At 42.1% G+C, this 13,505-nt stretch overlaps 1 protein-coding gene across 2 annotated transcripts in view; it reads right to left on the minus strand.

Annotated features, from left to right (window-relative positions):
* Positions 1-738: 738 nt before the first annotated feature.
* Positions 739-13,505, minus strand: part of LOC115359895 (solute carrier family 41 member 1) — an 18,001-nt gene continuing 5,234 nt past the window's right edge. For both annotated transcript variants that reach the window (XM_030052583.1, XM_030052582.1), the window contains exons 2-10: positions 10,954-11,061; positions 9,893-9,964; positions 7,941-8,085; positions 7,698-7,844; positions 6,150-6,294; positions 5,736-5,815; positions 2,947-3,081; positions 1,979-2,127; positions 739-1,217 (exon numbers count right to left, since the gene is read on the minus strand). In XM_030052583.1, coding sequence (XP_029908443.1) covers positions 1,038-1,217; positions 1,979-2,127; positions 2,947-3,081; positions 5,736-5,815; positions 6,150-6,294; positions 7,698-7,844; positions 7,941-8,085; positions 9,893-9,964; positions 10,954-11,061 — 1,161 coding nt within the window. In that variant the 3' untranslated portion in view covers positions 739-1,037. The remainder of the gene's footprint in view (positions 1,218-1,978; positions 2,128-2,946; positions 3,082-5,735; positions 5,816-6,149; positions 6,295-7,697; positions 7,845-7,940; positions 8,086-9,892; positions 9,965-10,953; positions 11,062-13,505) is intronic.

Below are 13,505 nucleotides of genomic sequence, written 5' to 3' on the forward strand. Positions count from 1 at the left end.
CTGGCGATATTGTATATGTGCACGCTGTTACTTCAACCTTAAAACACCTTGATGCTTTGTATCACAGTGTATTACACTTTACAACTGGAAATGAATTTCTTACTGCTGTACTTTGTATGGAAACCAAGGAAGTTGTCTTTAACAAAGACATCATTGCATGTCATTTATTTATAAGGGTGTTTTTGGCATCCCACCCCCCTCATATCTGCTCTATTATCAGTTTTAGAGGGAGTCATCCTGGCACCAGGTCACAGGGACCTCACAGTTTTGGATGCACCTCATCTCCAGACTGAACTGGGCAAAACAGCCTTCATGAGCTCCCAGTTACTTTGAAAATGGATTGTCTCCTTTCTGTGGACAATTTTAAAATACTGATCTTGGACTATTTTTTTACTTTGCTTTCACTTGTTTCTCCTGTTTTCTGTTTGCATCGTGACTGCTATTTATGACTGTGCTTGTCTGTCCTGTGATTTGTGTTTTTTTTTTCTGTATACGGGTCTCACCTGAAAAAGAGATCTTGAACTCAGTGAGACCACCTGTTTAAATAAAGTCTTCATTTAAACTTTGAAGGATACTTTTTTATTGCTTTAATACAATCATTTGCCATTTAACATCAGAGTGTTTACAATAGGTGTACAAATGTTACGTTCTACTGTGGTGGGTTTACAGCATATAGGTTCCACGCGTGTTACATCCATTTTTAGCTGGATGCTGCTTGTACAGAGCTAGGTGAGCCTGGTGTTGACAGCGAGGCCGGTGAAACTCCTGTGAACTGCCTGTTTACTACTGACCACAGCGAGTTAACAAGAGACCAAAGCGCAATGGGCCGCACATGCCACACTTTACTCTTTCTGACTCGCTCCATGTTGTTTCCCTTCTTATTTTTGCATGAGGCCAGAGTGTTTTCCCCTGTGACCCCTTTTCCCTTCCTTTCAATCCAAATTGTTTTATGTCTCAGTCGCTTGTGTTTTTGGGAAGAGTATATTCGGGGGCACACGGCACGACTTAGCTCAGGTATAGTCCAGTCTGCACTTGTGTCAGAGTCCGGTCTCAGTGGAGGAGGCCGTGAGGATCAGTCGGTAGGTGAGGGCGAGGAAGCCGGTTCCCAGCAGGTCACCCAGAGCGGTGAGGTACGGGATGGAGAAGTTGTCGGGGTCCATTCCCCTGCGCCACAGCCAGCACACCAGCAGGTTGGCCGCGTACAGCAGGATCACTACCTGGATATTGACATTTTGAAGGTCAATTATTGCCCATCATTTAGGCAGTGACTGATATTCTTAAACCAACTTTCAATTTACTACCCTTTTAAAAAAAAAATGACAAATATGTTTGTAAAGCACTTCTCTTGAAGTCACAAAAACCCACACGTTAAAAGTCAGCTTGAATAGAGGGCACACTTCCACTGCTCATTGGATTAAAGTGCATTAGAACAGAAATAGCACAAGACTATATAAGTGTAAAAAATGTCATTGTAACAATACATATTTATACATATGAAGAATAATAGCTTTTGCATGGATGTCCACGCAGCAGCTCAGTGACTCGAAGTGTCACAAAGTGGCAAAAGCATCATAACAGCAGTAACAAGCTGTGGAGTGTGAAGGGAAGAGACGGGCTGTGACTAAATATTATTTTCACTGTCCAATAAAGTGTCAAAAATATTGACAAATGCTGTTCAGAGGTTAGCCCAAAGTCCAAAGTGATGTTTTAAGATTACTTCCTTAGCCCGACCGGCAGCCAAAAAAAGCCCAAACTATTAACTTTATTAAGACATGACAAGAGGAAACATAAACAAAACTGGGACATTTTGTGTGTTAACTGTCGCTCATCATGTGAAATCGTTTTTTATGTGAAACTAACTCTGCTGCCATCTTGACCAGGGCTCCCTGGAAGAAGAGATCATGTGTCTGAATGGGACCTTCCCGGCTAAATAAAGGATAAATAAATATAAATAAAAATGAATAATCAGCTGTGTCACCTGGAAGAGAGCTGCAAGCAGGTACAGGGTGATGAAGGCCGGTGTCATGGCAGTGTGGCCTGCCTGCAGGAGGTGGATGGTGTAGAGGAAGAGGAGGTGGCCCGGGACCACGAGCATGAGCAGGACTCTGCCTGATTTGGAGTTCACGTCTGTGGATGAACACAGGAAGAGGCAAGCTGAGCGAACTGGGGTGTCCCGTGCCAACTAATGTTTGTGCATCTTTGATCTTTTTGACTTTTTTTTTTTTTTTTTTTTTAACAAGGATCTGAGATTTCATTTCCATTTTCTCCAGCTGTAACTGAACTAACTTTATTTCTGCTTTACAGCAGCCCACATACACCGTGTCAGGAGCGTTAAATCTGCACTACTCTTTACTTATGATCCTTTATAAATCTCTGCTGGCACGAATCCCAGTGTGTGAGATCAAAACAGGAGTCTTTTCTCTTTACAACAGGAGTCTTTTGCAAGATTTCATGCCCCGTTTGATGCCCCGTCTTAAGTGGAAAAGACATGATTCACCGTTTGATGCCCCGGTGCGATTCACCATCTCTGAACAAGTTGTTAGTACTCATGTTGCTCAAAATTAAAACCACATCTCCTGTGAACCCTCATGCTTCAGGGCACAAAGATGACCTTTGTTTCGTTTGCTTTCTGAAGAGGGTAAACATGTTGGAAGTGATTTTTTTGGCATTCCACTGATTCCACTATCTGCTGCTGCCAGAAACTTTGAGGGCCTCAGCTGTGTTTGCTCTGGAAGAACAGCGCCCTCTTCCTGTTTTGAGCTGTAAAGCAACACAGTCCTGGTGGTGCACAATCCTCTTACTACCACTATTACGGTCTCATTTGTTTACTTTTGTCACATTAAACCCTCAGAATTAATGTGGTACTGATTTCTTTACTTGGGATTTGTGTTAAAGTGCTACACCTTGAAATTACTTTTATGACTTGCTGCCTTTTCTGTGTCTGACCTGCGGAGCAGAAAGTGGCCCAGGGGTAGATCCAGTTCACAGCCATCCTCAGAGGAAGAGCTCCAGGCACGCTCCAGTAGTGGAGGTAGGTAGAGATCCTGCTGGCCTGGATGGCCACCAGGTTTCCCCCGACACCTGACAGAGAGGAGGCGGGAGAGGAGGGGCTGAGTGCTGGGACGGCATGTTACCACTGGTATTTTGTGCTGACACCCATCCAGCCATTGATTCTCAATACCCACTTATTCCCATTGTATAATTAATTATTTAGACCCTATTCCAACATGAAAGGCTTTTGCAAATTTGACTGTTCTTGCGCCAAAAAATGAAGTTAGTGTTTCCCCAGAATTTCATTCAAAACAGCTTGAATGGAGCATCTTTTGATTCTTCATTTAAATATGCAACAAGTTTCCCTTTATTGCTATTTTTTTTTTAAAAATCTTTTCTTCATCGTATCTTTGTATTTATAGCAAAGTAGGACCAGACTTACATCATTTTATGTTCCTGTTGAGGATGAAAAGCCTCAGAAACAGGATTTGGCTCATCGTGGGACACTAGAACTCCACTTAAACACAACATACTAATACTAATACTACTAATACTACTAACTATACCACTACAAATATTGCCACTATTACAAACAATGCAGGCCTAATCATGCTTACTTGTGTAGAATCTGATCAAAATGTCCTTTTGTGCAACTAGTATATTGGCAAACCAGTAGATTGTCACTGTATAAAGTGTGCTTATTCTAGAAAAACAGTTCACCATCCAAACTGTAATTTTGCCTGAAAGCTGTTTATTCCAAACTCAGAACTTCCCAAACAATGTCACAGCTCATTGTTGTTATGCTTTGTTATGTTGTATTTTGTTTTGTTCTGTTTTTTCCCCCCCTTTTTTTCTGAAGCCCTGCTGGAAAAGAGGATCGCAGTGTCGTGCTGTACTTTTTCGTTCATCATGAACACTGTACTCCCCTCAGGCTGGATCCGTTACGAGGAGAACAAAACCTCCTGGCTCGCCGAGCTTCGAGCCGCATGGATCATGAGGACAGGACAGGAGGAGCGTTCCTGCTCAACAAGCCAGGGGGGGAGCGCTCTCAATGGGAATGAATGGGAATGCAAATGCACTTCCTGCACTGGGACGGCAATATATGCAGGAGTCTTTGGTGGCGTCGGGGCTGGCAGGAATGCTGCGGAAACGGGAACCGGCGAATGCATACTTGACATTCTGGACAGGCTTGTGGTTGATGTAAAGCCCATTCTTACCCCTCTGTGTTTAGCTCGCCTCGCTGCGGCCATCAAACATGCCAAGGCGGACTGCTGGCACTGAGGATCTGGCAACTTAGGGACTTTTCCCCCACGCCTGTTTAAGACAGGTTGTTTAACATCGGCGGCCCCTCAATGCCTCATGAATGATTAACAGCTCAAGTCTGGCTTTAGAGCTTACCCTTTAAAACTCCTAGTAGCTTGCCGTGAGGGTGTGGGGACACTATGAACGGTGAATGAGATTAGCTGCTCGGTGTCTGGATGGTCAAATTCCCCATGAGATAGTTTTTTTTTCTGTCTCAAACTAATTATGAAGCATAATTATGAAGCGTAAAATGTCATTCCACAAAGGTTAAAACTGCTGACACAAGACCAAACCACGCATCTCAGCTCATTCTGTCAGCAAAAGGTCATTAGTTGTTGTGTTTTGGCTTTTGTTTTCCCTGTTATGTGCTTACAGAACCTGAAAACACACGATACTCACTGCAACTTGCCTAACAACTGAAGAGTTAATTTCCAAAACGATGCACGGTACATTTAAAATCAGAATTTGGTCTGGGAAAGTGTCAAGCTGAAACTAACTACAATCATTTTAAGAAAAATATTTGATTTAATTTTTTTTTTGCTACCAATCACTGTGGACATTTCACCTTTTGCAAATACTTTTAATTAGTTTAATTTTTATCTGAGAGGGAGAAATATGAAGGAGTAACCCGGAGGACATTGAATGACTCAGTCCACTTCAGGTCATTCTGCCTGACTGGGACTTTCTGTCGGTAAATCACAATCTGGTCTCCCCGCCAGCAGACACACACATGTAATGGGGTGCTGATCCTTTTTTATGACTGTTTTGACCGACAGTGCTCCATGTCAGATGCCCCCTTGAGGACGTTTGGAGTAAATGCAGTTTGATGAGTTCCAGGTTAAAATTAAAAGTCTGAATGTTGAGGCTCATGCTTGACCTTTTACAGTTTTTTTTTTTTTTTTTTTTTTTTTTTTTTTCCGGTTTGCTTAAGCACTATCTGTGAAACTATAGGCTATTTTTTTTTTTTTTTTTTTTTTTTTTTTTTTTTTTTTTTTTGCAAAACTCTACACTCTACACACTAACCAACCACCAAGCAGTTTGCACTAAAATTTTCTCATACATGTTGACACACAAACCCACAGGTACCCAAATGTGTAAAGGATGGATGTGTATTCTGAACTCAACACACTATCGGTACAAAAAAGAGGAGAAACTATTTTTGTTTGTTTGTCTGTTTACCCGTGGAGCTCAAGCACTAATTTGTGAGAGAACTTATTATTTATGTTAACGTGTTTTCACGTGTAAATGTGGAAAGGCAATTGGCAAAGTAGTGTAGCGATTTGTAGAGTTTACAGTTTTTTCTAGAACTGTGTTATATAATATCAAACTGAGTGTAAAGCAGAGAATGCAGTTTGGCACACTTGGTAAATGCACTGGTAAAAGCATTCAGAAAAAAAAAAAAAAACCTGTAGGCTTGTGTTTTTAACACTGTGTCCACTCACCGTTGATGACAGGTGTGAACACCGCCATGCCCTCAAAGGCTGGGTCGCTCATTGTCTTATCCAGAATCAGACCACCGACACTGGGAACAGGACAAAACAACCGTCAAAACTGGAAAGAGACATCTTTCCAGCTTTACTGAAAGCCACAACTCCATTTATTTATTTGAATCCCCATTAGTCCCTACCAAGGTATCAACTACTCTTCCTGGGGTCCACACAAGTAAACATTTCACCACAACACAAAAATTACATCCCAATGCAAAAGGAAAAGCACAAGCAAACATAAAACAGGTCAAATGAAGACAAATTTCATCTTTTTTTTTTTTTTTTTTTTTTTTTTTTTTTTTGTTAAAGGACAGACCACAGTGCAGATGGACCATCTGAAGAGGGAGAAACAGCCTCGCCAGCCGTTACCTGCTGATGCACATGGCCACAATGACAGGCTGCCAGCCGGACCTTAGCGCCTCTCTGATTGGTGGAGAGAGAGGGGCGATGGTGAGCCACAGCGGGATAAGGAGCAGGAAGAAGACGCACACCACAGCAGGCAGGTACCACATGTCTGCACAGCAACACAGTGCAGAGCCAGTCAGTCAGACTCCGGCATTATCCTCCACATAAAGTCAGTATAAACTGTGAATCGTCATGGAAATAAAACACGCACTTCAGATGCTTTGAAAAGAAATCAAACAGTGGACAAATAATACAAATCTTTGACCAGACTCTGATGGCATTTTGGCACTATGCTTCAGACAAGGCTTTGTTCTCGCCTCGTCTAGCCTTTGCTGCCCTCTTCTGACTCTGACCCTTAATCGCCTCAGTGCAAATGCTCACATGCATTTATGTGAGCCCTGATTCATCTTCTTGATTTATGCAGATGACTGACACTGATGTTTTGAGGCAATCCGTCTGCACTGACATGGGGATTAGTTAAAGCTGCAGTCAGTGATTTCTCCTGCCCTGCAGCACAAAATGGCCACACTGTGTCTCTGGGAGAGTGTCTGATCAACACCAAATGCTTCTTTGGCCAGGTGCTGATCCTTCTGGCTCTCTGGGCTCGCTGTCTGGCCCGTCCTCTGTTTTTTGAAACGAAAGCCTCTCTCCAACTGGAGTTTCAACACACACACACACCCAGCTCCTCCCTCATCTGCTGTTATTCTCATCTGATCAACAAGGGAGGACCGCGGTTTGACTGGCACTTTGGTCTCGAGCCCAAGGAAGAAATGACAAAGCAGTGGTATCATTCCAGTATCCAGCTCAGTGATATATGGCCTCCTCACAGACTAGTTTCTGTTGGATCTCTGCTCCTCTTAGCTTGTCTACATAAGAAGTTATGACCCTACCGTTTTCGTCACGGGCTACTGACGCTGGGTGTGGGCTGTGCGAGTCCCAAAGGTCACAGATAAAGGTCAATAAAGGTCACAGATTAGGCGATGTAATGCACATTTAAATGGCCTTTTGTGTAAAGTAAAATGTTTTAAAGTCAGTTTCAACCTCTTTGACCAGCTGGATCAGAGATACAAAATATTTTAGAGGGCAAAAAACAAACACGTATATTTTCAGTTTAAATATTTCTTAATCCAGTCTTCATCCAATTATTATCAACTATGTGCAATAAACCAAAGTGAGAGGTTTCTATAATAAACGGATAAATTAATGATTAATAAAAAGGATAAATTATGATAAATTAATTAGGCCTTACACTACAAATGAAGTACAATCAGCTGGAAATAAAGGAAAAAATCACCAGAGTAGTTACTGCACTACCTGCAATATGTTAGGTTGAAAGCAAACCTGTGTGCTTTATATTTGCTGCATTTCTCTCTCTTGCTTCATGTAACTCTACATTATGTGTTATTTTAATGTACCGACTTGCAATTGTTCTTTGATTGGTTGGCTACAAATTGATAGATTTAAAATAATAAATCAGAAACCAGTCAAAGTGGTCAGTGCGAGTGGCCTGACCTCTGTATTGGAACAGGAAGCTGCTGACCCCGGCGAGCAGAGACAGGGTGATCAGGTCGCCCAGGCTGGCAGCGATGGGCGTGGCCACGTTGTCGGGGTTGATGCCCACCTTCCTGGAGCCGACGATCACTGCCACCATCACCAGGCCTGACGGAGCACACGCCAGGTCAAACCACAGGCTGAGCCCACAAAACCCTGAATTGAACCGTCAGCCGCTCGTTACCCGGCGGCCGTTTTTCTGACCTAGAGACAGTGCGGCGATGAACGCCGTGGTGACGCTGCTGGCACAGAGGACGGCAGCCTGGACCAAATCCACAGTCCCCTTCATCAAGACACCCAGACCCACCGCTGCGACCGCCGCCAGGAAGCCCACCACCGTGGCCTGGACCTGGGGAGGGAGGACAAAACACAGCATCTGTCCATCTGTCTGGTAGGGCTGGGCTGAAAAATCGATTCACTGAAGTATCACAATTCTGTTTTTTTGTGCTGGTACCAGCGTGTCATACTATTTGGCAACATTTTGGCAACGAAAAAACTAACATGGCCACATTCAGCAGGGTCCCTTGACCTCTGACCTCCAGATCTCTGAATGAAAACGGGTTCTCTGGGCAGCCACGGCTCTCCCCTTTGCAGACACGCCCACCTTCTGCTAATCCCATGCAGTTTGGGCCGCAAAGCCTGCAGTCCACATGTGTTCTTGTGGCCTGTTGTAAAATGGTGTGTTTGTGCAGACTGGGGCCTAAACAGTCTTGGAGTTGCATCATTTGGCTTTGACTGGAAAGCTGAGACTCTTGTGGATTCAATGTGATGATGTCAGCCCCCACAGGAGCCATTTCATTGTAGTGAGAGCATTTTTTGAAACTTGACGTCACAGTATAAAATGACCTATTTTCTGGCTCTGGTTGCAATAAATTGTAATATTGAGTTGCAGTACTTGAAGATTTGAAACCATAGAGAATCAAAATACATATCCATTCAGCAGCCAAGTATCATGATCATATCGAATCAGGAGATTAAGCATATCGTCCCAGACAAAAAGTTATTGCCATTTTTTTGCAGTGTATCGTTTGACCACCGTTCTGTTGCTGATAATTTGGCTTCTGTCTCCAGAGCAGCTCTTTTTTTATTTATTTATTTATTTATTTTTTTTTTTTACAAATAACCCTGTATTCACACCGCAAACCACACAATCAATAAAGTGTCTGTAAGTCCATTGATTTGCTGTAGAGCTGAAGGGGAAAGTGGTTGATGTGCGAACAATCAGCGAGCTTGTTGGCTGAGAAAAGTTGGTTGGTAGCTGCTCGGAGAAAAGTTGCATCCATCGCTTGCGCTAATGGTCAAGTCTAAAGTCAATAGAACGACTGTAAAATGACTTCAGAGGTTTTTAGCTGACTGTTGCTGTCCGATTAATGCTCTCTAAACAGAACTTGTTACCGTACCAAAGCAACACAAGTGCATGATTTGCTTTAACAGCTGCAAGAATCAAAGCAACTAATACAACGGACTAGAAAAACAGTGACTGGACGTATCTGCCCTCGCTCTGCCCTGCGATTGTTAAGCCTGTCTGCTGCATAAATATTAAGACGGACTTAACCCTCCTGTTAACTTCAGATTTACTAGCATTTTTTATCAGGCAGGGTCAGTTTCACCTTGGCAATTTATGCTTGATTATAATAAAAATGTTTACTCATGTTTATGTGTCAGGTACTTTATGTGTCTGGTTGACGACATAAACGGCCCTTTAAATAAAACATAATCTACCCCACTCACTCCCCGATGGGCTTTTTACGTCAGTCGGTCTGACATTAGCCACTCACAGGGAGGCTCTATGAAACAGGTAATCTCAGTGTTTATAGGAAGTCTGACTTTAAGTTATATTCTAAGTCAAAATCACCGTCTGTTTTTACGCAGCAGGGGATCAAACCGTTGACCTTCCAGTCACATCTGCCCCGTAATAATTACCATTTTCAGACTGTATCCAAATACTGCCTTGGTTTTGTTTGTTTAATCTGATTTATGATGCACTGCTAAGCGTTTTGAGCTCATGCCGGAATTGTCAGGATGGTTTTATCACGCCGGTAAACAAAATTTGACGTGAATTGTTTTGTCCAGGAGCCAGGGAGACGGACCAAAGTGATGGAGAGTGGTATTAATGTGATGGAGGGTGGACGGTGCGGCAGGGTAGCCAAAGTCACCTGAATGAGAGCCAGGTTACTGCAAACTATGCTCCGCTGCTGCTGAGGCACATCCAGCTGCCCTGTGTTGGCCTATGGAGAGAAATGGGTTTAATAGTGTGCAAGATCCAGTGCGATGAGAATTGCATTTCCCTGACACGTGTTATTGTTTAGCAATAGGCATGTTAATGTAATGCCGTCCAAGGAATACATTATAACTGTCAGCACTGTGGAAATTCAGCTAACGCTCCCTTTGGTTGCCCGCTGAATCAAATCGCTTTAGAAATCCAGTCTTCTGCCTTCATGTCAGATAAACCCAGACTTTAATAAATGCACTGCCTCTGACTCATCGATGCATAGTTAATGAAGTGCCTCATAGTCTGTCAGATGGCAGCCAGGTGGCGACTTGCCAGACCAACCAAAGTCATGGTGGTTTTATTATGGACAGTGCAGTAAGTGAACTTACTGCACTGGACATATTTTCTCCAGAAAATCCAAATATCTCCACAGTATGCAGGGAACAAACAGGTAAAAGGAGGAATTAAGAATCTCATTCTGCTGTACCATCTTTGCCCTCATCCGACATCAAGAACACATCATTTTTAGGGAATAAGACGTCACAAACTCAGGTACAGTCACACTGATGCTATAAATGACTGGTTGTCTGTGTGTGTGTGTGTGTGTGTGTGTGTGTGTGTGTGTGTGTGTTTGTGTTTGTGTGTGTGTGTGTGTGTGTGTGTGTGCACTGCAAAAACGCAAAATCTTACCAAGATTATTTGTCTTATTGGCAAAATTTGTTTCTTGTTTCAAGCTAATTTTTACTTATTTCAAGTGAATTTTCACTTTTTCCACTGGCAAATTTTGCCAATGAAACAAGCAAATTTTCACTTGTTTCAAGCAAATTTTCACTTGAAACAAGAGACAATTGTCTAAAAACAAGTTACTTCTGAGGTGATCATGTCTTATTTTAAGTGTAATGAGATATTTTGACTAGGAATAAGACATTTTTGACTTGAAATAAGACAAATAATCTTGGTAAGATTTTGAGTTTTTGCAGTGTGCGCGCCTGTGTTCCCACTCACCGCCGTTGACAGTCTGGATGCCAGCGTCATCTCCAGATTCCCCTTCAGCCCCAGCAGGGCTGGCACCAAGATAAACACTTCTGATATCTCCCTGAACACCTCCCAGTGCTGAAAAACACCACAGTGAACTCTTAAAGCACCACCCACTGCCAAAACATGTCCCCAGTGAGCTTGAGAAACACACACCGGTTTAATCACACTGTTCCCACACACTCTGACAAATATCTGCCCTAATGGTTCATTTAGTCAAGCACTGAGTCTTTGGGTCTTGTTTTCCTTGAAACAAGTGGAGGCGAGATTATTTTACTTCCTATACAGTTCCTTCCTATAGTTTCCTATACAGTTTTACCTTTTGCAGCGATTCTTTTGAAGCAAATGTCGGTCTTATGAAGACAGAACATCCCACACTGCAAAAAGTCAAAATCTTACCAAGATTATTTGTCTTATTTCAAGTAAAAATGTCTTATTTCTGATTTTTACTTGTTCACTCATGTCACAAGTAAAAATTTGCTTGTTCCATTGGCAAAATTTGTTTCTTGTTTCAAGCTAATTTTCACTTGTTTCAAGTAGATTTTCACTTGAAACAAGTGAAAATTGTCTAAAGACAAGTTATTTCTGAGCTGATCATGTCTTATTTTAAGTGTAATGAGATATTTTGACTAGAAATAAGAGATTTTTACTTGAAATAAGACAAATACTCTTGGTAAGATTTTGACTTTTTGCAGTGCATTAGTATCAAGAAAACATTAAAGTTCTTAAAAGAGGCTCATTTGCATTAAGTGCACCCATTTACATGTGCTATTTCTTATCACCCTGTGCATAACAGCCTGTTGTCGAATGAAAATTACTCCAAAATGGCATAAGTGCTGTTTAAACTCCTACTGTCATTTAGAAACACACAGTTCGCTCTGCTATAACACATAATGCAGTGTTTAACTGGCAGAGCTACGCCATTTTCAGCTGTTTGATTGTATTACTGCTGTACTGCAGTGGGTTTGACAGGAACACAACTTTAAACTGAAGCTAAATGGCCTGACCTTTTTGGGCTCGGGATGCTGATACTCGGCTAAAATGGAGTGTTGGTGTCAGATTTGACCCAAGACTAACATCTGATGCCAGAAGCCCTGAGTAAAATGTCAAAAATAAAGCAATGTGACTTGATTTTCTCCACTGTAGGCACACAGAGGCTGGTATTTCTCATATTTCTCAATTATTTTGTCCAGTGACACCAACTAATGGTCCAAGCCCACCCAGTTTAGTGAATGTTATGGGTCAGATTTGAACCAGGTATCGGTCGATTCTTAATGTTTTGTACTCAGTATTAAAAAAATGGTATCGGTGCATGCCTGTTTTGGAGACTGTGGTGAATTTTAGGCTTTCTGAATCATTCGACCACAGCGAGTCTCCACTGATTTGATTAGTGCCTGTATTTCCATTCATTTCCACTGAAACCCAATCCCTCAGTTCTCCATGCTCCATCTAACAGCTGGCCGACCCGCCGCATGATTCAGGCTGTCAGTCGTGCCAGCGCTGCTGCCGAGATATCTGCAAAAGGTTAAGCAGGGAGAGAGCCATTGTGTGGCACTCTTTTTATCTGCCTCTGTTTCCAATACCGCTATCTGCCTCTGCCCGGTGTGCTCTGCAGTGTGTGTGTGTGTGTGTGTGTGTGTGTGTGTGCTGGCAGCCACATGTAGCCACATTTAGGCCTAATTATTTTACAGCATCGTCTTTAGCTGTAGGCTGCTGGACAGACCGGCTCCTTAACATAGTAAATGAGTATTTATAAGCACTAATGTCATATAATATGTCATATAATTTGTTATCAAAATTGATCACCCAGCCATAATTATATATAATTCTGTCACAGAGAAGAACTATACTAATCCTATAATGAACAGCATAAGGATTATGTATAATCTATCACAGCAGGGCAGTGTAGGAATATTATAGAGATACCATGAAAATAAAATACCATATAACATCATTATAAAAAAAAAAACACTGAGTACCACAGATGTTGTATACATTTTTAGAAGATAATTGTGGAGATGCCATAAAGTGCCCTAAAGTATAGCAAGCTCATTATAAACTCTAATGAGCAGCACAGAGGCATTTTACATTTTTGCATGCGCTGCCTATTTAGTCATTCCACAAACTGTTTGCTTATTATGTTTTCCAACACGTTCCATAACCTTTAAATGACAGGGTCGTGACATATTCACCACATCCATCCAAGCCCTCCAGCAGCATTACACAACTGACCTTTCCTAAAGCGAAGCAGGCCACTGCAGACGCCAGACAATGAAACAATGAGGATATGGGAAAACGTGAAGTCTGACCCAGCTTCACTAAATACAGGAATATATTTCTACATGGACCTTGCAAATATCCTGTAAGAAGAAACTAACAGGAGTATGATCCCTTAATAATATCAGGGCTGTAGCTAATGATTATTTTCAGTGTTGATTTATATGACAAGTATTTAATGTATTTTTCAGTTAAATAATAAAGCAACAAAGAAGACAAATGCAGAACCTGGAGTTGTGTTTACC

This window comes from Myripristis murdjan, chromosome 5 (assembly GCF_902150065.1).
Source record: "Myripristis murdjan chromosome 5, fMyrMur1.1, whole genome shotgun sequence".
NCBI classification, from domain to species: domain Eukaryota; kingdom Metazoa; phylum Chordata; class Actinopteri; order Holocentriformes; family Holocentridae; genus Myripristis; species Myripristis murdjan.